At 40.2% G+C, this 26,237-nt stretch overlaps 1 protein-coding gene across 1 annotated transcript in view; it reads left to right on the top strand.

Annotated features, from left to right (window-relative positions):
* The window catches only part of elp2 (elongator acetyltransferase complex subunit 2), a 33,715-nt gene extending 8,488 nt beyond the window's left edge, over positions 1 to 25,227 (top strand). The window contains exons 11-22 of the mRNA XM_026156276.1: positions 6,357 to 6,488; positions 6,974 to 7,123; positions 9,149 to 9,340; positions 9,547 to 9,616; positions 9,764 to 9,859; positions 12,330 to 12,387; positions 13,330 to 13,402; positions 17,063 to 17,255; positions 22,612 to 22,733; positions 22,840 to 22,979; positions 23,414 to 23,524; positions 24,429 to 25,227. Coding sequence (XP_026012061.1) covers positions 6,357 to 6,488; positions 6,974 to 7,123; positions 9,149 to 9,340; positions 9,547 to 9,616; positions 9,764 to 9,859; positions 12,330 to 12,387; positions 13,330 to 13,402; positions 17,063 to 17,255; positions 22,612 to 22,733; positions 22,840 to 22,979; positions 23,414 to 23,524; positions 24,429 to 24,624 — 1,533 coding nt within the window. The 3' untranslated portion in view covers positions 24,625 to 25,227. The remainder of the gene's footprint in view (positions 1 to 6,356; positions 6,489 to 6,973; positions 7,124 to 9,148; positions 9,341 to 9,546; positions 9,617 to 9,763; positions 9,860 to 12,329; positions 12,388 to 13,329; positions 13,403 to 17,062; positions 17,256 to 22,611; positions 22,734 to 22,839; positions 22,980 to 23,413; positions 23,525 to 24,428) is intronic.
* The last annotated feature ends 1,010 nt before the right edge of the window (positions 25,228 to 26,237 follow it).

The following is a 26,237-nucleotide window of genomic DNA, read 5'->3' as shown; positions in this document are numbered from 1 at the left end:
GTTGTGCATGCAGGTCCACAGAGCCTACACACATATACAATAAGTGAATTCAGTCATTCTTGATAGTCAGCACAGGGTTTGTTCACACATCCACGGAGACTCGCACACCCACCTCCTCAGTCTATTTTGGCCAGTTTTCCTTTCAGTTGCTTGTGACATGATCTGGAGCCTGAATCCCCCCACCCCCCACCCTGCACCCTCCGCCCACAGTATCCCTTCTCCTGCTGTCAGTGCCCTTGCGTCAGTTTCCACTCTCCCTGACATTGAAGTGTCAGGAATAGAAGTGATAGACAGTGATGAAGAGGCGCTGAGCCCAGCACTGTGAGTTTAGCAAAGCCGGTGTTGTCCTCCCCCCATCCTCCCTTCTATTACTTACTCACACTGAGCCCCCCTTTTTTAACAGCCCATTCCCTAACACATCCAACAAGAGATGGAGAGGCTGCTGGTGGAAGATGTGCCATAGCCTCTGACTGCAGCACCTTTCCTATTTTTTTTTTTTTTTAATCATCAGTCTTTCTTTTTGACTCTTTACACCCACCTTTCATAATGTTCTCCTCCCTTTCTTTTTCTATCCCCTTCTGACATCATCTCTGGCCTCCTTTTCTTCCTCCCCCCTCCACCTCGTGTCTTTGGTGCCCAAACAGCTGCTGTTGTGCTAGAATGAGACTAAATTTAACTCAAGTGTGGATGGCAAAGAAAAAACAGTTCTCTGCCCATCTGCCCCACAGCTTTTTCTTTTTTTGTGCAAAGCCTATTCTCATGTGGTTCAGGGCTACCTCAGAGTACCTTCCTTCATACCTGACACTTACTGCATAGGCGTCTGATACAAACTACTGCCAAAGATATGCTCGGACGCAGAGGCATCCCAGAATGGTGGACCAAAAATGCTCTCACACACACATCGCACTCATCCAGTTGAACAGAAGTGGCTGACCTCGTCATGGCAGGCACCTCGGCTGTGATCACATTCTGCAGTAATGAATAAGATTCCACACTTGATCAGTTGCATTTTTGCACCTTTGATCTCATCGTCCACATTCAGAGCGACGAGCAACAAAGACTACAGAAAGGAGAAAATTCTAAAAGTCTAGAATCCGACAAAGGGACGATGATTACGACCTGAAGCGAGCATTGATGTCACAAATTCTTCCCAGTATGATTAGACAAAGCAGTCAGAGGGGAAAGAATAAGCAGCGATGGGCGTCAAGTTTAGTGCAGCCAATCTCCCTCCATAGCCAGATTTTTTTCTCTTGATACCAAGAATAAAGAAATAACCCCCATACCTGAAATAAGCTTTTTGCTGAATGTAAGAGTGCATAGCATACGAGTCTCTTCCTCTCTTTGCTCTCCCCTCCATTTCTTTTTGAGATTCAAACCCTTTGAACTGACAGTTTCCCCTGCCTGCAGACGCTTTGTCACTTACACCAGAAACACACAGGTACAACAATGACACCTTGAATTGAATTAAACTCAATTTATATAATGATATGTTTTTGGGAATTAAAGGCATTTGAGTGTTTTCTCTACCCTCACAAAGGTTTTCTTTTTTGAGACTAGCATTTTTTTGGGGGGGGTCCCACAGAGCTAAATGACCAGCCATGTGTGCCTTAATTAGCTGTTTTTTACAAAGAAGCGCTCCACTTCTTTACGCTGATTAGAGTAATTGGTGAGATTTAATGGAGAGCAGGGCTAGCAGTGGGATGGTTGGGGCCCACCGCTGCGTAAAGCACATCTCACTAACGAGGCACACTGGTAATTAACATCTTCAACTGACCACAGTGGGCCACCACAACGCCTAGAGGGATTATCAGTTTGTGTGTGCGTGTGTGTCTGAAGATAACCTTTTATTTAGACCTTGGCGTATGTATCCTCCTCAGGGTACACTTAGTCGCATGGCAGATCACAGAAAGCAACAAAGTCCAAAGAGAGTTCTGTTTTATAGATGACGCTACAAGTAGTTCATTTCATGCAAAGTGAGTCTGTAGTTAAAAAAAAATCAGCAAGTCAACCGTGTCAGTAATGCAAAACATGTGATTTTTATTATTTTCTTTTTGCAAAAATCTTGAGCTACATGCCATTTCTTTATATTTTTTCCAAGGACCCAGACTTTCTTGTAAGTTTTTAAAGAGGTCTTGAGCAATAGTTCTTCGAGGTTTGTACATGACCATTTTCATAGGAATGTGTTTGTTTTAAGTTTATGATAAGCTACCTAATGTTGACCTACGAATCATTCAGGCACAAAAAGGGCACCTAATTCGAGAAATGAACCACACATGACAAACAACGCAGCAAACAACCATTTTTAACTTGCATCTTTAGACCCTTTATTACTAGCAGTCTGTCACAAAAGCACATATTCTGCCGTTACGTTAGTTGGAAAATACCAAAGGAAGAAATAAAGCAAAGACCTGATGGAGGCATTTGGAATTTCTGCATCGTCTTTGTGTTTGCTCTTCACTGAAGACTCATCAGAAATGGTCTCAGTGGAAAGGTGGCTGTCAAGGTTTAGGTGTGGCATTAGAAAGGAGGTACAATAGTGAGTATCTACAGCCATGCTTTTCATGGTTTGGAGCTGCATTTCACCAGCATGATCCATATTGCAACACGATCAGGCTGCGCTGAAGAACAAACCAAATATTAATTTTAAAGTTCGTTAAAATGGTCGTTTGTTCCTTACGTACTGTTTTTCCATGTAGTTTTGTATGTTTCATGAAATCACTGCAGCCATTTCCCATCATTCTTGAGCAAAATTAAGAAACGATAGGCGGCCCAAGACTTTTGCACACTACTGCGTTACTGAAAATTGAAAACCTGAAGAAGTTGCATTGGGTTCTGAGATGTATATCAGTTTTCTCTAAAAATTAAAGACATTAGTTTCTGTTGCTGTTAACATTATGTGTACACAAGCGTTAAAGTACTAAAAAAGTGTTTTTAAAAAGAATTAACAAAGACAAAACCAAATCATAAACACAAAAAGCTAAAAAAAAATATTCTTTTACACGAAAACATTTTTATCTGTACTTCCTAATGAACCACTTTCAAGTTGAAAATGAATTGCCAAATAATATTTCAAGTAATAATAAATAGGCGGCCCTTTTCTGTTACAAATAGTGTACACGTCATTGATTCATTCTTATTCTGTCAGATCTTTTCTGAGGCAAGCACAAATATTCCCACACTGTAGATTATGCTAAATGTCTGCCAAGATAATTAAGAGAAGTCCATTTTTGCATATATCATGGAAATAATCATTCACTATATCTTTTATTATATTTTACACGCATTGTATTTTTTTACAGGACTGAGAAAAACCGAAAAGCCGCTCTCACCATCTTTCAGTGTTGCTCCAAAAAAAAAAAAAAAATGTGGGTTTTAATACCTGTGCTTCATGCTGAATGGGTTTTCTCAGTATGGCTAAGCTCTCTCTCTCTGAGAATGATATATACCTCCCCATTTTTACCGTCCTTGTTCTATTACTCCCAAATACTCCCACTACCCACTGTCCAGCGATAAGGCACACCACACATCCATATTGTTCCTGCTCTCGTAAACAAGACAGATGACGGCTTTTTGCCTCTGCGAGTTTTTACACGATTTACGGCTGCCCCTTGTGTGCAGAATTTTAAAATCAATCTGCTTAATGTTGCATCCCGTTCTCTCTCAATCTCGGCATCTATGTTTCTTCCAGGCGGTCTCTCTTTCCTCTCTCTTACTCTGTCTCTTTCTAGATGGCTGGAAGATTGTGCCATTCAAAGTAAAGGCATGCCTTTATCGCTGCCATTAGTTCCGCTGTGTTTCAGCCTGCATACGGGCATTATTTTGAAGGTCACTGTTGACCAGTATATGCAGGCGAGAACGTAGGATGATTGAGATCCTCAGTTTACTTCCACATACAGTACACTGCCGTAGCTAAATTATGTATGTTCTGCTGATACTGTGTTTTTGCGTAGCCTCTTAAGGTCTTTGTTTGATACACATTGTTCACTGTGTGTTCTGCAGTTTGCCTCAGGTCACTGGTGACAATAAACTACCCTTTTAAAAAAAAAAAAAAACAAAGGTTACTGACCAAGCTGTACAATAGGGGAAAAAGTGTGAATTTAGCAATTCTCAAATTTCCTCATAGCCAGTACATATATCATTTTAAGGCATGGGCTAATTAAAGATGGAAGAGATACCTGGATACAGAACACAGTGCTGCTGAGGGAGCAGCGTAACACTCGAGGTTTGGTTTGACTGCTATCGATTTGAATAGATCTCCCCTTTGGGCCCAGTTTGCCTCCAAGGCCTCAAGGCCCAATAAAGCTTTTAATTGTTTGAATTCTTCATGGCAGTGAGAAGTTAACCTGGTCTGCAATATGCCCGCTGTCCTTGAAGTGTACAGACTCGGTGTGTCTATCACTGTTGAAGGATGAAGGTAGTTCTGGTTGCATCACTTGACAGCTCATGGTTAAAACGGCTCCCTGTGGCCTGAATACTCTGATTAATTTCTGCATTGTTTTTAAGTTATTTCTGTCGCGTAATCCCACATTGAATTGTACTGGTTATATAAGCAACAGCACAATACTAATATTGTCGTCTATTTCAGGATGTAATTTAAATTTTCTTTGGGTATTAATTTCAATGAATGGTTGAATTAATCCAGTGCAGTTTATCTTTGGAACTAAAGCAAAGCTTTATAGTCTGTATTCTTGTTGCCATCTAGTTCTTGTGGAATATAAATTTTTTGTTGTTGCAGTTCTCCTTTAACTTCTTATATCAAACTTGATTTATGTATTTCGCTTCTTTTCTCTTCTTGCCTTAGAATAAACTTAAAGTGAGTTCGGATGACCTCATAGGTTTAAACAGTGAATTTTCATTTGTTTGGGTAATTGGTAACTGCACTTAAATCAAAATGGGTTTTCTGTTACAGGCAGCGATTTGAATCCACAAAATTCAATACAAAACTGTCTGTATGCACAAAGGCAAGGTGCACGTGATTGGACAGGTGATGAAAATCCTAAAGGAGTCAGTCGTTTTTCTGGCCACGATTACTGGTAATTTTAAAATTGGATGTCTTTTGTACTGCGAGCTCACACCACATGGAGGGTTTAGTCTCTATATAGCATGATGTACGGGTCACGAGCTCTCAACCAAATCCAATTTATGCAAATCTCTCAGTGTTTTTAAGCTCAAACATTTTTCATCATTATTTGTTTAATGTGATACGCTGGGCTGCAATTGCATTCATTATGTATTAGACAAATGTATTTGTTTGGAGGGGGGCAGAGTTTATTCAACTCAATTTTTATTATTTTAATTTTTAATTTCTTATTATTATTCAATGAGACTAATAAGTCTCATTTTACATAATTTCTCATCTGGCTCGCTGGCTTAATTTGTTAGGTTTTTATTTTTTTCCTGCTTCTGTCTGCTATTACGGAGTCTGTTAGTTAATAAGTCTTAGAGGGAGACTGAGAAGAGCTTTGACAATCCTAACTTCTCCCTCCCTCAACCTGTTTTGCATAAACCTCAGCGTGTAGGCTTACATAGAACCAAGAGGAGACACATGAGCTTTATGCACTACTGCATGTGAGATTGTTATATGCAGCAGGATCCTTTCTTTACGCCGCTGCTATTTCTCTGTATGTGACACTTAATGCACGTTAATGTCAGCGATGATTGTTGAGTCAAGTTTACTTATATAGAAATCTACTATACATCTTAAATAATCAAATAACATAAAAGCATGGGACAAATTGACATAGTTTAAGAAAGGAAACATAAGATGAGCAACCCTCACACACAAAAGGCTCGCAGCTCATTCTGATTTAAAAGCCAAAGAATACAAAAGGGTCCAGATGTGAAGAGGCAGTTTGGCAGCCACATTTTGTGAGTAGAGCAACTGCAAAGGCCTGATCTCCTCCATGCTTTAATCTGGACCTCTGTACAGATAGGAGCATTTGCAGACCTCTGTGATATGTTGAAAGATCAGAGAGCCAAGAAGGCCCCAACCCATATAATGCCTTAAAAGCGAATAATAAAATCTTGACTTTTATTTTGAACTCACAGGCAACCAGTATAGGGACACTGAGATAATGTGGGAGATATGTGGGGTCTCAATTGCACGTGCCAGTTGATAACCACGCAGCAGTGCTTTGGAGCAGCTGCAGTCGGCTAAGCAGTGACACACTGACACATGAATAAAGCTTATTACAGTAGTCGAGTCGAAACAGAGGAGTGGCTTCACTTTTGTGAGTAGACTGAGATAAAAAGAAGCTAGTTTTAGCATTACTTCTAGGTTCCTCGCAAAGTTTTTTTTTTTAAATAATGCATCCCAATAAGTTTGCCCTCAGTTTTTTTTTTTCCTTTCCCGCCAGGTGCGTGTTGGGGAGGTTGGTGGTAACACTTTAGGCTTCTACGGCTGCCAGATGAGTGCAGACGGCTCCATGATTCTAGCTCATGCTTTTCACGGTGCACTACATCTCTGGTGCAAGGACCTAGACAAAGAGGTGAGAGCCATAGATGTGGTGATTATACTCAAACTTTCAAGTCAATGTCCTTTACTTAGTTGCATCTTAACGTTTTTTTCCCCCATTATTTCCAGAAGAAGTATACATCGTTTTTATGTTGAAGCAGAGTGGCAGTTCAATTTGAAATAAGATTCACTGTTTGTGCATTTCCCCTCGGCTTCACTGTGAGAGTGTATTTGAGTGTAATTAGTCACACCAGGTTTCCTGCCTGCCACTCAGTATGACTGGCTTAGCATTTGTCTTTGTTGCTTGTCCCTGAAATTGAATAAATGTCTCAAGGCCCAATGATTTAATTCTGAGACAACTGGGTTTACATTTATACCCAGTTGGAACTTACATTTACAGTTCAACACAAACCTGAGGTTGTGTTTTAAAATAAATTTGCCTCTGAGACAGGAACATGTACCACTGATATAGCTGTTAATGTCTAAAACCAGCTGAGCAGTTAGGATCCTTTCTTCCAGGGAGAGTGGAGACCTGGAGTTGTGATATCAGGTCACTTTAATGCAGTTCAGGACCTGAGCTGGGATCCTGAGGGTGAGTTCATCCTCAGTGTGGGCTCTGACCAGACCACCAGGCTATTTACTCCATGGAGGACACAAGAGAGCAAAAAGGTAAAAACAGATGCAAAATTAGCAGCATTGAATCATAACAACAGCAGTTACAGTGACCTTTCTGTCTCACTATATGGCTTTAGAGATATGATACCATGAAAATGTGTTTGAGGTATATTAGTTATTTCTTTTTTTCTCGCTGCTCAACAAAAATTCAAGCTTCGTTTAGCATAAACCCTACAATCCGTGCCGTGTCGAACATGCACACATTCAGTGTTTCCCTGAAATAATCCAACAGCAGCCAATCCTTCAATCTCAGTTCCAGAAATCATTCGTTTCTGAAAGCTTGACCGAAAAGTTATGTCTTCTACTTAGATTTAAAAATGGTCAGCTGATACTTGTCTGAGGTGTTTTGGTCTTGTACCGGCATATCTACCACATTTGCCGGTACAAGACCATATAAGGCTTTAAACAGAAACAGCACCACTTTTTAACTCTGTAATGCACAAGGAGGCAGTGCAAGGCTCTCTTGGTTCTTGGTTTTTTATTTTTGGACTCACTGAAAAGGGGTAAAAGATGATTGACTAACTCCAGTGTATCACAGCAGTCCAGTTTAGATGTAACAAAACATGCACAACATCCACAGTATTTTTTTTTGTCTCTCAGATGTCAAATTTGTGTTAAAGATTATCCCAAGGTTCTTAACTTGTGTTGAACCACATGATTAATGACTTACTACTTCTCAGGCCCCAGTCACACAGGCCTAGAGACCAGTGGGAGGTCTTACATTTCAGGGAATGGTACTTTATACAGGAATGCTATGGGGAATGTGTGTACTCTGCACACTTTTTCAAGTTTCACTCCAGCTCAGAGAAAAAATGGCAAGTGTGCGCAAGCCAGAGTCTTCCATGCAAACAAGGGGCAACTGCAGCAGTCTGCTTGCCATCAAAGTAATCACAGGAATGATTTCATCCAGTATCTGGCAGCGATTAGATGTTAACAGGAGTTGCTGACCATGACTGTGTGACTGTGCCAAATGGTAATCTTTGTCTAGTGATTTGGATACATGTTAAATCTCACATTGTCATGAAATAAAACCGTTCTGATTTCTACGTGTATCCTCATTCAGTGGCAAGATTAAAGAAATAGGTGCCCAGTTATTAACAGTACAGTAATATTTCACAGTTTAATTATACTTTGCTCGCTCTATATGATGAATGCTTGGGATACACTGATAATAGAAAACATACCCATCAAAAGTTCATATTCCTTACAGTAAATTCAGATTTAATTAAGATTTAGAATTTTAGTTAAAAAACGACTACTTGTGGCCGCACTGCATTTATTTTTTTTCATCATTTAATATATGAACCATATTTCATGCACTTGTATTTAATGAATATCGTTGCCATTCAAATGATTTGCTTCGTCTTGGCTCGTCCTAACAGTTGCTACTTAGCGTGTTGTTCTTTTTTGGCGTAGGCCGTTTGCCTACGCCAAAATATATATGCAGGTTCTAGTGTATTATTCTTTCCATTTTTTTAAAATGTCTTTAGGCTATATCTAATTTAGTTTCAACACTATATATATTCTAAGATGACTCAGCTGGGACTGAAACCAATATTGCAGTGGGGTAATATATTAAAGTAAAAGATTACACTTCTAAATTGCCAATATAGTCATCCACCTAGCATTTTAGAAGCAGGGCAAGACATACCAGTTTAGCATTCAGTTGGGGTAGAAACATTTGTAGTCACGCTTCCTGCTTCCACTACATTATTCAAGTTGCCAGTTTGGATTATTGCCACAATACCACCTGATTCTAGTGCCAAATGAAATCTAGTTATCACAATGGAGGCTTCCATCGTCCCCTGTGAGAACACTTTGAATCTTAAGCTGGAAATGTTTCACTTGCACGAGAGAATCAATGGTGTATTTGGCGTCGTTTCAAAGGCCTGGGTTTTGGGCCAAGAAAATAAATCCCCAAACATCAGAGATCTATCGAAAAGGGAGGCACTGCCCAACGCGACCAAATGAACAGAGCCACGTGTTCAGCATATGTTTTTGTGGCTGTCATCACTGCAGGTCACGTGGCATGAAATCTCTCGGCCGCAGATCCATGGATACGACATGCAGTGTCTGGCCATGATCGGGAGGTTTCAGTTTGTGTCTGGAGCTGATGAGAAGGTCCTGAGAGTATTTCAAGCACCTCGTAACTTTGTGGAGAACTTTGCTAATATATCTGGGACTTCAAAAGAAACTCTGTTAACATCCTGTGTAAGTGTTCAGCTAAATGTGTATCTAAAGAATATTTGATTTTATTCTGAAGGTATATTATTCCCATTGGTGGAAATGTTTGGAATTAAATCTTACGAAAGCTTTATTCTCTGAAAAGTACTTAATGGACTGTTCAGTCCCCTTAAAAAGCCTTTGCAGTCTCTAACACATGAATATACCTTCTGCGTTTGTTTCAACTATGTCAGGACTCTGCCGACCTCCCAGAAGGAGCCAGCACACCTGCCCTCGGGCTGTCCAACAAGGCTGTATTTCAGGGTAAAATAAAAAAATTACACCGCAGTTTTGTTTGATGATTTCCATCAAAAATCAATTTCGCTTCACTCTGTAGTTTGAGAAAGCTTATTCATATGCGGGTTTGTTCATCGCTTTTGCATAATGTAACAGTATAATTTCAATTTCCAGGTGACCTTGTGCCAAAAAACAAAGAAGAGGGGGAGCAGTTCAACAGGGTATCTGACCAATACCAGGAGTCTTACTTCCACCCACTCAACCTGACAGGTACTGCTGCATGATCTACACTTTCAAGTATTTTTACAGATGACCTAGTCTCACTTAAAATGTGGTAAACCTCTCTGATAAATAATTTTGAAGCCAAAAGGGCATCCCTGTTTCCCTCTCGAGTCTAAAAGCCTGAGTCATACTCGTCATTTAAGAGTTTGAGAGATATGCCTATTGCTGGTTGCTCTTATAAGAGCCGATGATATGCAGTTAGTTAGAGCTTTATTTATAGAGTCCACTGTGTTTTCTCTTGGGGAGGTGGGCTGCTGAAGGCTGATGGTATCACAGCAGGAGAAAGTTTGGAAAAAGAAGAGCGGTCTGGAGCCAGTAATGCAAGCAGAAGCAACAAGAAAATAAATTAATAAAGACAGGAGCCAGAAAAAAAGTTTGAAAACTGATCATTTAAAAACAGAGAAGGTTTAAAACGGTCACCGAGGAAAAGGAAAACTAGGGGAACAAAAGAGAAGGTAATTGTAGGAAACAGGCAAATGGGAATTGAACGAGAGTCAAATGAAAAGAAAGTAGTGCAGCCTTTTAAAACCCCTGGGCTAGAGGGTGTCAAGGGCTGTCATCAGCATGATTGAAGCCACTCCTTAATCTGCAATGCTAATTAGAAAGCGGGTTTATGTGATTGCAAAGTTTAAGTATTGATGACCCCGGGCTATGTCGGGAGCAACCAAGTGTGGAGACCGCTGTTAACAATGCATTTTTACTTGTTTGATTGGGTTCTGCGGGCAAGGAGAGAAATGAATAATCAGGCTAAAAGGGGAGCCCATGTCCGATAGCAAAAACGCAAAAAGTGCAGCTATCGACTACATGCCTCAGAAAGGGAAACTGAACTTGTGCAGATCCGGTGATGTGAGGGAAAGAGTTGGGCATCATTTAATCCCCCATGAACACCAGCAAATGTTAAGAAACACACAGTAGAAAGAAACAGGTTGTTATTGCAAAATAATGTGTTGCTTTTAGGGTGATGGGTTTTATTTCTCAGGATTTCATGCAATTAAATGTAAACATGCGAATGTGAGACATTGTCTTGAGCTGATTATCATGTTCTTAGTGTTTCTCCTTTTCAGTCTGTATCATAAACCTTTTTGAAAGGGGATAGTCACACACTTCTGTCATAGTTACAGCCTAACCACAAACCCTTCTGAAACACTACACCCTAACCTAATGTGCACCAGAGCTCCTTCAGTGCGAGACTGCTGCATCCTCGATGCATGTCCTTCCTCCCTGCAGCTGTCAGACTGTACAATCAGAACTGCTCCCAACAAACATAGATGTTTACATCAGCGCTGTAGCAACTTCTACTGTTATAACTGCGCATTACTTTTCTCAGCTTGTATATACACTAACTTATTGGACGTTACATGTCTACTTTTTAATGCACAGGTACAATACGCAATCTGCACTTTTCTAATTATTCTAAATATTCTTAAGTATTTAAACATCTTTCAGTATCCTGCCCTGTTTGCACACTATCTGTACGCTAATAAACAGCTTGAGTCTAGGTTGAATTTAGACTAAAGCTTAGTTTTAGTCTAAATTCCAATTTTCTGAGAGCATTTGAGTGTGCCTACCTAATGTCTGAAAGTGCAGCCTGTTCACAAGTTAAGAAAACAAAATTTGGCAAGAGCAGGAGACACCTGTTTCCAGTCTCCCTCTCCCCCAAAGAACTCCTTTGAATTCTAAAAAATATATTATAATTTTATTTTCTGCAAATAGTATAAAATCTTAGGATCAGATTTTTTTTCTTATGCTCAACAAACTTTCTGGTGAAGTGTTAACAAACTGAATAACCAACTTGTTATTCTGATTTCTGCAGTTTAAAAGTCTTTGAGTTTCTTACATATCTGCAGCATCGGACATCAACAGAATCAAAAAACATTGCCACTCATTTATTCACACCACATCTGGAAGCTGTTTAAATACCTTCAGAAATTATCCCTGACTTGGAGACGGGATCGATCAGGATCTGAAAGCAAATGATGATGTGTGCTTAGTCACAGTTTGTAATCTACAGTCTCGTAATCGTCTTATTCAGTCTACTAAACTCTGGAGCGTGTGTGTTTACATGCCTGTAACTATCAAAGCAGCTATTAACACGTAGCTGTGTCCCAGTGTAGCTACTGAGTGTGGTACATTATGTTCCGCAAATACTAGTGATGTTGTTTCTGAAAGGGCTTTACTAAACCCCCTTATAATCCTTTAAGGTCTTTCTTTGCTCTTTAATTTGTGTGGATTCCAGATACACATTTAAATTCAGATTATAACAGTCATTCCTTGTTTATTCAGCTGATTGTTGATTATTTTTGAACAACTAAGATTTCAGGGCATTACAAATAACAGCAAACTATTTGTATTGTGTGTGTGTGTGTGTGTGTGTGTGTGTGTGTGTGTGTGTGTGTGTGTGTGTGTGTGTGTGTGTGTGTGTGTGTGTGTGTGTGTGTGTGTGTGTGTGTGTGTGCAGAGCCACCACCAGAGGATCATCTTCTCCAGAACACACTTTGGCCTGAGGTCCAGAAACTGTGAGTATCTAAATCTTACATGTATTTTCTGTTACCTGCTGTAAGTGAAATGCTGACATGCTTATTGATATATTTGTGTCTATAAAGACATCAGTGTTTCCTTGTGTCTTCTATTGAAAAGTTTCTACTCTATCTGAAAATAATAGATTTCCCTACATAGACTTCTTTGTTACCCCCTCACCTCTGCACCCACAACTCCAGCGGCATATTCATCAGTCAGAATCCAGCTACTCGGCTTCCCATGAGCCACTTCTCCAGATTGAATATATTGCCACACTTTGGCCAATGTTAAATCCATTTACCGGTCATTCCACCATAAACATGACAGACGACACGGCCATTTATTTGAGGTGCGAACACTGTGTGTGTTGAAAAGCATTTTTCTACCTTCATTTGGCTTCATCCCTTGAATCATTTAGTGCAGAATAGAAACATTAAAATGAGTAAGTGACTAAATTATTTTTTGTGGCATAAATAATCCTCTCCCTGTTGTGGCCAAATTGCTGCAGTGTTTGAAAGCTGGCTGGTAGAGGCTGGAAATTCTTTCCACTGAGTTGCAGACTGCAGTTTGAGCTTGTTGGCATTTTAAAACAACCAGGTGATGGCAAGCTAAAAGCAATTAGGCCGTGAGTGATTAGCTAGAGCATCATCATTGTTCATCTGTGTCAGCAGGAGAAGGACTAGTCATCACAGATCAGTATTTTAATTTCACACTCTAATTATTTACCTGTCAGCAAGTGGCGACGGCTCGAGCCTGGAAGCTTGTTGGAGTGACACTCTGGAATAAAAGAATATTTAATTTACTGTCACACTGGGAGCTCTTCCTCTGTTCTGCCTCACCATGCATCCCTTCCCTGTCTGTCTGTAACATATATCTGTCCTTCTGCACAGTCAGAGTGGCTGTTCATGGTTAACCTCTGTATGATTGTCCCCTGTCCACAGGTACGGGCACGGCTTTGAGATGTTCTGTCTTGCGTCTGACAGCAGCAGAACAGTGGTGGCATCTGCATGCAAGGTCAGTTTGATAAGCTCCAGGCCGGACTGCATGTCACAGTCAGCCCTGCAATTGCAGTCGAAAGTTTAATTACAGTCATCATACAAATGATTGCCAAGGCAATATCAGGCTTTCAATGCTTTCTTTGACCTTTTATGGGGCTCAATGATTGGGCAAAACCCACAGTTAGGAATAAAAAGATTGCCGCCCCAATACATACAGAATCACAATTATACATGGAAGACACTTAATATATTTCCAGTTTAATATTTGAATACTCTTATAAGCACAGTTTCACAGAGTCCTGTGAAAAACCAAGTACAACCATCATTCAGTAGCTTGTAGAACCACCTTAACAGCAATAACTCGAAATAATCGTTTTCTGTGTGACGTCGCCTTGTTCTTTTTAGAGAGAAGAGGCAGCCTCAGTCTTCTTCTAATTGTGCTGTCATAACATGGCAACTGAGGTCTGTAGAGTCTGAGATATAGCTCTAAAGTGTTTTTGTTTGTTTGTTTTAAATATAATTTCTCTGAGCATTGTGTGGTTTGACCTTGGGACATCCACTGGTGGAATTGTGTTCACACATACCCAAATGCTCCAGACCAGCAAACTGCCAAGACTCACACCTGCTGATGATCAATTAATCGCATGCATTTGATCAGCAACATCTGGCTGCTGCTTACCCTCTTAATTCCTTTGGAAGCATCGAGGTATACTTTGACTTTCACATGGCTGTAAGCACAGTCCACACACTTTTAAATAAGTTTGAGGACAGGACTTGAGGACAGGACTTTGGCTGTTTTACTTATTCCACAACCACATTTAATGTGTGTTTGGGCTCAGTGACCTTTTGAAGCACCCACTGTGTTCAAGCTTCAGCTGTCAGGCTGATGGTTTGAAGTTATGTTGAAGATTTCTGAGGTAGTTTGCCTTAATTACTACAACCACGTATGCCAGTCCCACAGATTCTATTGCCCAGCACTATGATACCTTTACTTCACTAGATTTATTTGTCCAGTTATGTAAATTTGTGCATTTTCGTTTCTTAAGAGATTGTTTTCATTTACCCAAATGGGTTTTATTAGATTCCCCTCAATAACCATGTAAATTTTAATTGATTTTCTTTTTTAATAGATTCAATTAGTTCAACACTAATCATCGGGTCATTAGATCTTTAGATGAAAAACCTTCAAAGCAAAAACCAGATGTAAAAATAAAAACCTATATGCTAATAAATGTACACATCTGACAGAACCATCTAACTAACCTTTACCACTTCATTTGACTATTTTCTTACAATAAATGTAAATAAAGCCAATCCCCAATTATGCGCACACCAAGCAGTAGTGCGTCATTTTTACTTTATTTACTCAAATGTATCTGAATTATTCAGAGAAAAGGCTGAATTATGTCGTTCTTTTTAACCACTCTTCACCATAAGCCCATAATTTCCTGTATACAAAGTTTGTGACAAAGTGACCCAAATGTGCTTTAAATACAGTTAATTTTTATTTTCATCACTCTGTGCACGTATATCTCAAAACTTCTGGACTGCTGCTGCTCTTGTTGCTTTGTGGGTCTTTTTAACGCTCTGCTTGGCAAATCAGACTGCAGATTGGTTCTACTTGGTTTGCTTTCCAGTCCGTATGTTGATTTATTTTCCTCTAGGTCCCAATATTTTCTAAAATCCCAGGCTGACCTGACAATACTTGTAGCCAAACAACTTAATTTTGGTCTCATCTGATCATAACACTTTCCTTCAGAGGTTTTATTTCTTCGTCCATGTGGTCAGCTACAAGCATTAGCATTAGCTACGAGCCAGGTCCTTCTTTATTGGACAGCAGCCTGTCCTTACGTAGCCATGTAAGACTCACTTGAGAGTAGACAGCAATGTCCAGCAGCTTCCAGTTTATGCAGGCCTGTACCTTTGTGGTGTCTGGATTGTTTCTGACCACCCAAACCAACTTCCTTATAACTGAGGGTGTTTTCAGATCTTGTGCAGCTGTTTGAACAGATCATCTTGAATTATGCAGAAAGAGACATTACTAACTTGTCTAAATCTGTGATCCTCTTTCTCGGATCCTCACTGAGATCCTTGAACGTTAACATTTTACTGTGTGAGCTGTGAAACCCTTTATGTTTGCACAAATAAATTACCAGCTGTAGTTAATCACGGATACTTCATAGACCATTAAGAGGCACTACGTTAAGATATTCTCTTAATTTCAGCAACACCAGATTTATTTCTATGTGGGTGAATGTATATTTTTGATCCAGTATTTATTAAATGGAATCCCTTTACTCTTCAAGATATATTTTGTGCAAAACATCAGACTCAGACAGAATTATTAAGCCCCTGTGAAATTGAAGGTTTTTGTCAAAAATGTTCAGTGTTTTTTTCTTTTCAACAGACCGTGGGATTTTCAACATAGTATTTCTAGACTTTTTTAAAAAAGTTTTCTTTAGAAAGCATAAATCATTTTTGTTTACACACAATAACAGAATTATTTCAGGAAAAAAAACGAGATTATCAGGGTCTATATTATTAGACCCCCTGAAAAACGGACCTCTTTGAGTCAAAGCAGAAACCACTGCTGTGCAATGGTGTTCAAACTGAGAGTTATCTTCCAATTTACACACTATAAAAACTTCAGTGAGAGTTTGATCAGTTACTTGAGAAAGCATCATGCCCAAAACAAAATCAATCAGTTTAGATTTGATAAAAAGATTTGTTGATGCTCACAAAGCAGAGATGGATATGCAAAGTTATCACAGCATTTCCAAGTGTTAAGATCTGGAGTGAGAAGTATCATCACAGAGTACCACACAGTACAGAACAAATTTGGCAGAGGGTAGGAAGCAAAAGGTTTGAAAGACTCTGGAAAGAAAACAAGTGTGAGTCTAAAGACACCAGAACAACTGCTAAGATATCATTGAATGACTTAGCCAGGTCAGGAACTGTGGTCTCAAAGAAGACAACCACTAGATCCCTGCACTGGAATGAAGTGTGAGGTTGCATACCAAGGAAACTTCTGCAGATGAGACAGCTTGAATCTAGACTAAAGTAAGAAAGAATGACCTGCAGAAAGTTTATGCGTACTGGAAACGAGAGCTCTTTGGCCACAGAGGCACTGTTTATGTTTGAAAGAAGAAGAGAAAGGTGTACAACCCAAACCCCCGTCCTCACAGTGAAACACGGAGGTGGATGTATTATGGGGATGCTATAATATGTAAAGATTTTGAAAGACAACCTCAAGTAGTTGGCAGCAAAACTGGGTCTGGGTTGTCTCTTTGTCTTTTAACACAACAACCACCTAAAACATACGTCGCTCCTGGTGAAGAACTACCTCCATAAGACCAAAGTAAATGTTACTGAGTGGCCTGCAAGAAGCCCCAACTTGAATTCCACTGAAAACCTGTAAGGTGCACCGAAGACCAAAGTCCATGCCAGAAGACCATCAAATCTGGAGGAGCTTGAGAAAATGATACAGAACTGACTGTTAGCATCAGGGGTGCTAATTGTTTTGATCGTGGTTATTTTTTGTTTTTTGTGAAATAATCTTGTTTCATTGTGGAACACTTCAACTGTGGAAGTAGCTTATAAAGTAGACACAGGTGCTTTTATAAAGCATTGTGTGTTTTATGTCTGACAATGAACTGACCCCTTACTATCTTTCCAGGCATCCAAAGCTGAGCATGCAGCAGTGCTCCTGTGGAGTACAACCACATGGCGTCAGCTGCAGGTTCTTCCATGTCACACCCTCACGGTTACCCAAATGGCCTTTTCACCTGATGCACAGCTCCTGTTGGCTGTTTCCCGAGATCGCACTTGGTCTTTATGGAGAAGGAATCTCCCCACACCTGAAAGTCCAGGTGAGAAATGAGGACAACACAGACTAATAAGGAAGTCTGTTTTACAGGGTTATTAGTGTTTGGTCTTCAGGATTAGATTTTCAAATGCAGCGTGACTCAGGATGAGACGTTAGTTCCTCATAATGCTTTGTAAATAAATTCAGTTTAATTAAAAAATGTGCTTGAGTGAATATTAAGAAAAAACGACAATGCCGGAGCCCTTCTGGCACATGGAATTGCTCCCCTAATTCCAAATAATTAAAATAAGGTAAACCCACAGAGCAGATTTCCTCCAAATTGAATTTCGAGTCAAGCTGGCCTTATTGGAAGGACTCCCCTCATTAATACTATGAAGAGCCAAACAAGTGATGCACTGAATGAATCGAGTCCAAAATGGATTTAATATAGGAAAGATTTGAAACTGACCAGACTGACCAAAATGAACGATTGGTGCTTACTTCCCTCCTTCAAGGCTTATAATTCCACATTTGTAGGTAGAGCAGTGATTTGAAACAGGCTTTCAAATGGGTAATTACCATGCAGAATACATCAAATCCTCTGCGGTGGATTGCAGAGATCTCATCAAATCTATGCTCTCTGGGATGAAGCTTGAAAAGAAAATTCTGAAGTAACACTTTGAATAAATACAGACATAAAGCACGATGCAGTAGCCTTTGCATGCGCTGATAAAGACAAACCACAATGATATTTATAGTTTCGTGTTAAACTGGGATTTGTGATATTGGGGGTAGCGCTCTGTGGGGCTCTGATCTGTGAAATTGTAGAGAAGTAAATGAGAAAACACTGAAGGTACATGAACGGTTTGTGAATATAAAGAGGCCTCTGTGTGTTTGCCAACTTCAGCTAAAGCCACAAAAACTGTCTTTCCCACTTCCAGTGGTGTTTGTGGGTCAGTGTAGGTGCTAAAATGTTTAAAAAGTGTGATCTTCAGATTGTGTGCTGTGTGCAAAAAGCCAGTTTAACCCATAAAGAGGATACTTTGATGCTTCCTTGCGGTAGGTGTGAGATTTGTTTACGCACTTTGAGAGCTGGTGTCTTGCACTAAAAATGTGATGGTTGGCAAATCCTGTCTAATTAGACAGGATTTGCCAACCATCACTCACTGATGGTGACTCACTGAAAACTATTAAATATTAAACTATTAAGAGCAAATTTAAGAGTGTATACACTGCTGAAAGTGGAGATAATGAGGTTAAATATCCCCCAATTACCTTGAAGAGTAGTCATGCTGCGGTCAGCTACAGATGAAATTGGCCCAATTTAACCCAGCAAATATCAGCTGAAAAGTCTCAGTTTTAGCGCTCTCTCAGTCATTTTGTCAATTTCTTTTGACCTTTACCCTCCTTTGTGACTTAACTCAGTGGTTTTGACATGGTCAGAGAAATAGATTTGTCTCTCTAAGGTCAACACTGTCAGGATTCACATTGGGTGAGAGCTTTGAGTGAGAAATCGTCTCTGGACTCAAATCTTAAACGATGCCATGGAACAACCATCCAATAAAACAGTCTCACTTTGCTTGTCTTTTTAATGTTTTTTTTTTTTGCCTTTTTATGATCTATTAAATAAATAAATTTGTTGATTTCATTTTATTACATAATCAGTACAACTTAGATTCTAACCAGTCACATCTGGCATAAGGTATCTGTTTGGTCCCAGATTTATTCAGTCAGAGTCTCCAGACACACGAGCAGAGTGATAAAGGGTGATAAATATTCACTGATGATAAAAAGGAGCTCTGCCAGAAGTGGTATGAAGCTGTAATCCCGACATTACAGAGTTTTTAGCTCATCCAGCTGAAAGATCATCATCTGTCTGTTCACCCGGCAGTCACAGAGTACAAACCTCGGCTAAGGCAGCTCGCTTTCTGGGCAGCATTTACTTTTAAGGCAACATTGTTGTGTTTTCTGTATATTCATTTTGTTTTGTTTTGTTTGCTCTTTTTAGACATACTTTAAAAACTGTGGAATTAAAATCAGATAAAGGTAGCATGACAGATACTCTAATTGTACGAACATCATGAAGGAGTAGGTAATACTACGTAATAGGCAATGATTTGTAAATAACTGGACATAAATAAATTGAGCTTACTATATTTGTCTACTACATCTACTATCTAGTATCTAGAAATGTACCACAATATATTTCTAACTAACTAGGCAGCTTATTTACTTTCTCTTAACAATACTTTCTTGAAACATATAATGCATTTTGGAGTCAACTTGAAAGAAAGACAGATGTAAAATGTAAAAGTGAGACATTTTATGGCCTTATTTGACCTTGAAGAAGAGGCCAGGGATTAAGCCTGTATGCTTTAAATATAAACTGATAGAAAGAAAGGTTTTTTTAAATAACTATATAGTGTTATCACTTTGACCTTTAGATGACTCTATTGGCCTTGAAGAAGAGGTCAGAGTTCAAATGTAGCATATTTAAAATCTTTATAGGGTTCTTTCTATATTATGACATTACACATCTCACTTGTCAAAAACATAGGTTTAACATAAGTTATAAAACTTTTTCTGAATTTTCAACCATAAATCATAGTTGAATTTGAAGACATTGGTGGATAAAAGCCAAATTGTAATAGATTGCACTGGAGGATTGGTCAGAATTTAATCAAAATTGCACACAGTGATCACCTAATGGATCTTCACCCAAGCTGTGCTTTGTTGTTTTGCAAACATTTCTCCATTTTCACAGCATATGCTTCATGCACACTACTTACAATTACAAGTTCTCGCTCCTAGTGTACTGAGCAATATTAATATGGCAAAGTCATTAGCATGAGATTTTTGGTGTTGATACATGTTTCATGTATGAAGTGATATCGCTTTGCTACAGATTTTCCATACGACTTGTATCCTCTTAGATGATGATAATCAACTGATAGGTTATGATCATGGGGGCGTGGTCTTACTGGTTGACCACATCCTCCAAATGTTAGAGCCTTCCTGTCACCATCAGTAACATCAGCAATACAGTCAGTGCTCTGACATGCCGAGGTATTGACATGTTTTTATACTTTTTATGACCATTGTTACTACCGACCATGTCCTCATAATACTTCTGAATTCAGAGTAAGTAGAGATCTGATCTAGGTTATCGTATTAAGATTTGGGACACATCGTCAGTAGTGGACCTTGGATTCATCGGGTGTTTCGGCCATTATCATTAGACACCCTCATCCAAGGAGGCCCTGCTGGGGTTGATCAGGGTTGAGTGTGTCACTGGTTTATGTTAAATTGTTATTTCTCTTGTTCTTTCTTCTGTTTAGTTTTCTACAGTTTAATTGCTCCTATCTATTCACTGCAACTGAGAAATAATACTTACCTCTTTAGCATTTATGGAGCCTCACTTGTTCAAAGGGATAGAAAAGGTGATAGAGAGAAGTGAGACAAAAGGGACGAGATGGGAGAGAGCAAAGAGGAGAGCCGGAAGGGGGGGGCGCCCGATCTGGCTTCCCACACCTCCCCTACATATATGTGTTTACTAATGGTGTGATACTGTGAGAGGTGCTCTTAATTTTATACTTTCACTCTAAGTAGGTAGAAAACATCTCCCAAATCTAATTCTCAAACATCTGAAACATTGTGAATATAGATCCAGATAATCAATAAACCTTGAGAAACAATACATTTGAAAACAATCAAACATTTTATTTAAAAGAGAAAGAAAAAACTAGCTCAGATATTGGATTTCTGTTGGCCTAAGTTCTGTGTAGAGCTGTTGCTGTTGTCAACAGGAGTGTGTTCTTGGAGAGGATGTTTATATGAGAGAACCTCAGCACACAGACTCTACAAATAACTCAATCCTGCATTTAAGGTGAACAGAAAACGACATTTAAGCCCTAAGGATTACCTCCTCCTGCACCTGGTAAAGCATCTTATGTTTCTCTTGGCTTCTCCGGATGGTGTTAATGGGCACTGACAGAGGCGTCCCGCACTCCTCTGTTCGCCTGAATGGTGGGCTACGCAGAGGCAGGGTGGTGTGTGTGTGTGTGTTCCTGTCTAGCTATCTTTGTGAGGACCGAAATCTGCATTCTACTATACTTGTGAGAACCAACAGTCACTTGTGAGGACACACTAACCGGTCTTCACAGGTTTAAAGGCCTTTTTGAGGCTCAAAATGTGGTTTTAGTATCAGGGTTACAATTAGGTTTTGGTTAGGTTTAGGGTTAGGCATTCATTTTTAATGGTTAGGGTAAGGGGCTAGGAAAACCATTATGTCAATGAAGGTCCTCACTAAGATAGCTGAATGGGTGTGTGTGTGTGTGTGTGTGTGTGTGTGTGTGTGTGTGTGTGTGTTGGTCTTTGGTTTCTCTTAAGAGAAATGGCAAGGGATTACAGGGTTTTTTGTTTTTTTGCTTTTTCCAGGGGCGGGGGGCTCCCCGTCTGTTCTGGTTGACTGCTGAATCACTCAAGGTGATTGTGAGGAGCACGCACGAGGACACGCACAGTCTCCTACCTTCAGACTAGGGAAGGTTAAATGAAGTCAGAGCTGATCAAACAAATGACTACCTCTATTCTATTCACACATCTTCTGGCCCCTACCTGTTTTGCCTGAGCGTTTCCCTCCACCGCCCTATTTTGTCTTGGCCTTGGAGACATTGTCACCTTCTCTCTCCTCCTCCTTTTGGTTTTTTTTAAACCTGAGTGGGCTTTTATATGTTCTACCTTTTAGTCTTCTTGATACGTTTTGTGTGTTTTATCAAAATGGACACTTTCTCTATAGTCTGTGTCTCCAGTCCCCATCTGTGTGTGATGTGATATAGCTCAACAGCCAGTCGTGTTAATGAAAGATTGTGAAGGAGGGAGAAGGAGAATCCTTTGAACACAAACCTCAACACTTTGGTTAACTCGGACTTTTGTGGCAGTGCTGATGTTTTACAATAATTATGCTATGTGTGTGTGTGCGTGTGTGAGAGAGAGCCAGTGGAGAGCAGGACTACTGCAGACATGCAGGCAGGCAGCTGCCAGCAGCATACAAACAAGCTCTCTAGGGAAACCAATCTGGAGGCTGAAATGACTTAGGCTAGGGAAATAAACAGCAGCAGGTCATAAACCAAAACTGAGTGAAATGGAGGGCTGGAATGAGGTTCTCTGTCTTGTTCGGTTGTTTATTTGTCGCTCGGGAGAGTCTTTGTTGCTACTGAGCTGTGAGGCAGGGATCTAAACGTGCTGATGTCATGCTGCAGTAATCATAACGCAAAGTTTTGCTACCAGCTCATCCTCTGTTGGAAAAGTGTTGTTGTGGAGATGAAATGTGACACAATACATGTAGTGCCGGCACTCATACCATCGTTTGAATGCAGTTGTTTGTATGATCTCTCTTGCTCTTTGTTCCCGTTTCCATATAGAGCCCCTGTTCTCGCTGTATGCGCACACAGAGAAGGACACAGCCATACACAGCCGAATCATCTGGTCATGTGACTGGAGCCCTGACGGCAAATTCTTTGTAACATCAAGTCGAGACAAGAAGGTAATTTTTAAATGTTGCGTCACATTATGCGTTGACAATAATACCACCTGGTTGCACCCTTGAGTTGTAGCATTTTTTTCTAAACAAAGTGTGTGTGTGTGTCCAGGTGATAGTATGGGGCCCATGTAGTTTGGACTCTGGAGACCCTGTGCTGCCTCCTGAGATTAAACCGTGCTCTTCCATCTTAGATGTGGGCGATTCTGCTACTGCTATAGCGTTCTGCCCTGTACTCTGCTCTAATGACAGGTTTGTGTTACATGACATCCAACTACCGTCATATCGACTGGCCAGGTCTTATATCTGTCTTCAGTACTTTGGAAGTTTGTTTCATTAATTTGAAGCTGCAGTTTTGAACTATTTTCTTCTCCCTTAAACTGCTCATCAGTTAACTGATTGTTTAATTGGTTTAGAAGCTGTTAACCTCACATAAAGAAACATTATATCCAATTAATTTAAACACATGACATGACTGTGGCTGACACTAAACTGCTTCATGTTCTCATCTAAAGACCCCGGAGGTTCACTCATACTGTGCTGAAATGGAATTAAATGTGGTAAAAATGTCTAACTCTTGTAGCGAAGAGTGACAGTACTGGTTCAAGACATCTAGGTCAGAGCAAAGGAAAACGAGGTCTGCTCTGAAGTTCGATTTTGTTGTGTTTCCTTCCTACTTTCCGCAGCTACCTGCTTGCAGTTGGCCTGGAGTGTGGCAGGATCCGGCTGTACAGGTGGAGCCCTGGCAGCGAGCCTGCAGGAGACGACTGGAGCTGCTGCGGAGAAACAGACACCTCGTATCCTTACTGCACACATGCAGTCGATCTGAGGTTCATCACAGTGTCAGTTGTGGGTCTTCACTCTGATTGCTGTTGAGAACCAGAAGCTTTTTGTCATTTACCATTTAAATAATAATAATAATAAAAAATTAGATAAGCGTGATGGAGATTATGTCTGCTTCCTTTGAAGAGGAGATGCAGATGGCATCAACCGGTACCTTAATTTTGGTTCTGTCGATGTTTTATCTCACACTGGTCTATGCCACTATAGTCTGTAAAGATCAAGATAGGTTGCACAGTCTTTGCATCAGGAAGTCACACCTCAGATACGCCTTTTTTTTCATATTTTAAGATGATATATAAGTTGGAAAATTCATTGGTTACTGCAGGTAAAAATGAACAACATATAACAAAAGAACTTTAATATGTATTATAATAATATAAATACAAATCAAAGGTACTTTCTTGCCACATTTACGGCCCCTGGAACCACTGAGCATTGTTTCTACTTAACTGCCTGTTGTTGCAGACCAAGTCCATCCCTTTATGACCACAGTGTACCCATTTTCTGATGGCTGCTTCCAGCAAGATAACACACCATGTCACAAAGCTCAAATCATCTTAAACTGGTTTCTTAAACATGAGAATGAGACCACATTACTCATATGACCTCTGAGGATTGTTTAAACGCCTTGCTGAATCTTTGCCAAGAACAATTAAGGTAGTTGTGAAGGGAAAAGATGGTCAAACCCAGGTGTAGCAAAATATACCAAACAAAGTTTTTGTGTTGTGTGTTTAACAGAAAAATTATGGTTTAGTGTAAAATAGATGGGATGTCAGTTGTGTAGATTTTGTCTGAAAGCTTGTTTTGTCATCCAGACAAGTATTCTGTTGTCTCCTTTCATCACACATCCTCTCACAGACAAAGCCACACTCTGGCAGTAAAACGGCTCCGCTGGAGGCCCAAGACTGGCCGAGCAGGTCGGGGGAATGGCAAGAAGGATGGACAGGGTGATGGAGAGAGTGAAATCGAGGAGGAGAGCTCCTGGGTCCAGCTCGCCAGCGCCAGTGCCGACCACTCTGTCAAAATCTTCAACATCAACAAACGGGCTCTTTAGCACCACCAACACTGACACTATTATGTCTCTCACACCCAGAGAGACACTTTGACTGAGGGCCACAGGCCTAACTGAGGCACCGAGGCCACAGCTGCTTGCTGGCATGCCATGCAGTCCCTGTGACAGCCAGTTAAGTCATGGGTCAGTCACAGGACAAACCCACAGCACACATGCCCTGCAGTCTGTCTGCACACAGCTGAACGGATTTGATGGGTGGAAGCAAGATGGTAAAAACACCATGACCTTTGGGCGGTATTTTGCTTAGACACTTCAAAGTGTTTTAGATTCAAAGAAGAAGACTCAGCAGGATTTCTATACAGACTGCGTATTTATACAGGTCATCCAAGTAACCATTGGCATGGCGAACTGTATTCTTGAAGGAACAATTCAATTCTGAGTGCCATCAGAGGCAGGGCTTGTGTTGCATGTTTGTGCCTTGGGATCAGTTGATTAAATGTCTTTCATGTATGTCACGTATGTGTATAGGTAGTGTGCAAGCAGTCCAGTACGCAGCAATGATATATGACTGCTAGACACTAGGGATCACATTTTTATCCTCTGTGGAAACGTGAGTGTATTAAAGATGACCATTTTGCAAATATTGCTGCTGTCTCTTGACTTTTTAATAGATTTCTCCTACCTTGCAGGCATTCTGTAATCCAGTGCACTCAACATATTTTTGTGAAAAATTACAGTAAAGTGCTTTACAAAGGAAGTCCAAAATTTGACTTAGAAAAAATGATGGAAAGTTTTTAGCACGTTTCGAGGAGTTTTTTTTTTTTTTTCTTTCTCGTGAAATGAAACCAGGTAAGATTGTCTGTCGCCGGGCTGTTCTCATGGTAAATGGTTGTCCTCTCTAGCTGAGCACTCAATGCGCTTTATGCAACTTGTCTCTTTCATCCATTCACACAGGCACTTTTGTCTGTTTTTTTTGTTTTTTCCTTACGTAAGTGCTTTCTAACATTTGATGGATGGATGCATTAGAGAGCAATTTAGGGTTAGTATGTTGCTCAAGGATATTCGGCATGCATACTAGAGCAGCCAGGGATCGAACCAACAACCTTCCGATTAGTATGTGACCTCGTACCTCCTGAGCTACAGCCACGTCATCATCAAGCACAGTGGGTGAAATAATTGATCCCCTGCTGTATTTGTAAGTTTGGTAATTTGCAACAAAATGAACAACAACAACAAAAAAACACATTACAAGCACCATGTGCCGTCTTCTGCAGGGGAACCTTGCGGGCACTGCAAGATTTCAGTACATTATGGTGTTGTGTATTACCAGTGGTGTTCTTGGTCTCTGTGGTCCCAAGTGGCTTCAAATCATTATCAAGCTCTTCCCCAGGGGCGTAATTTCCATGGGGGTTAGGGGGGGTTATGACTCAACCAATATAAGCCCCCCCCAATAAAATTATAATTTATCTTGCGTAAATATTCTGTTGATTTTCTTTACTCGTTTCAGGTATTACCAGCAAAACAGTTGCATGTTTAATCATCTGGGAATTTACCCAGATTTATTTAGACAGAGATCTTGACCGCCCCGGAGTTCAGCACAAAGTTACGCCGATGCTCTTCCCATGTAGTTTTGGGTTGTTCCACCACCACCACCA

The sequence above is a fragment of the Astatotilapia calliptera genome, chromosome 22 (genome assembly GCF_900246225.1).
Source record: "Astatotilapia calliptera chromosome 22, fAstCal1.2, whole genome shotgun sequence".
Lineage (NCBI taxonomy): Eukaryota > Metazoa > Chordata > Actinopteri > Cichliformes > Cichlidae > Astatotilapia > Astatotilapia calliptera.
The sequence above is the reverse complement of the archived record's forward strand: the minus strand, read 5'-3'. Positions and strand labels throughout refer to the sequence as shown.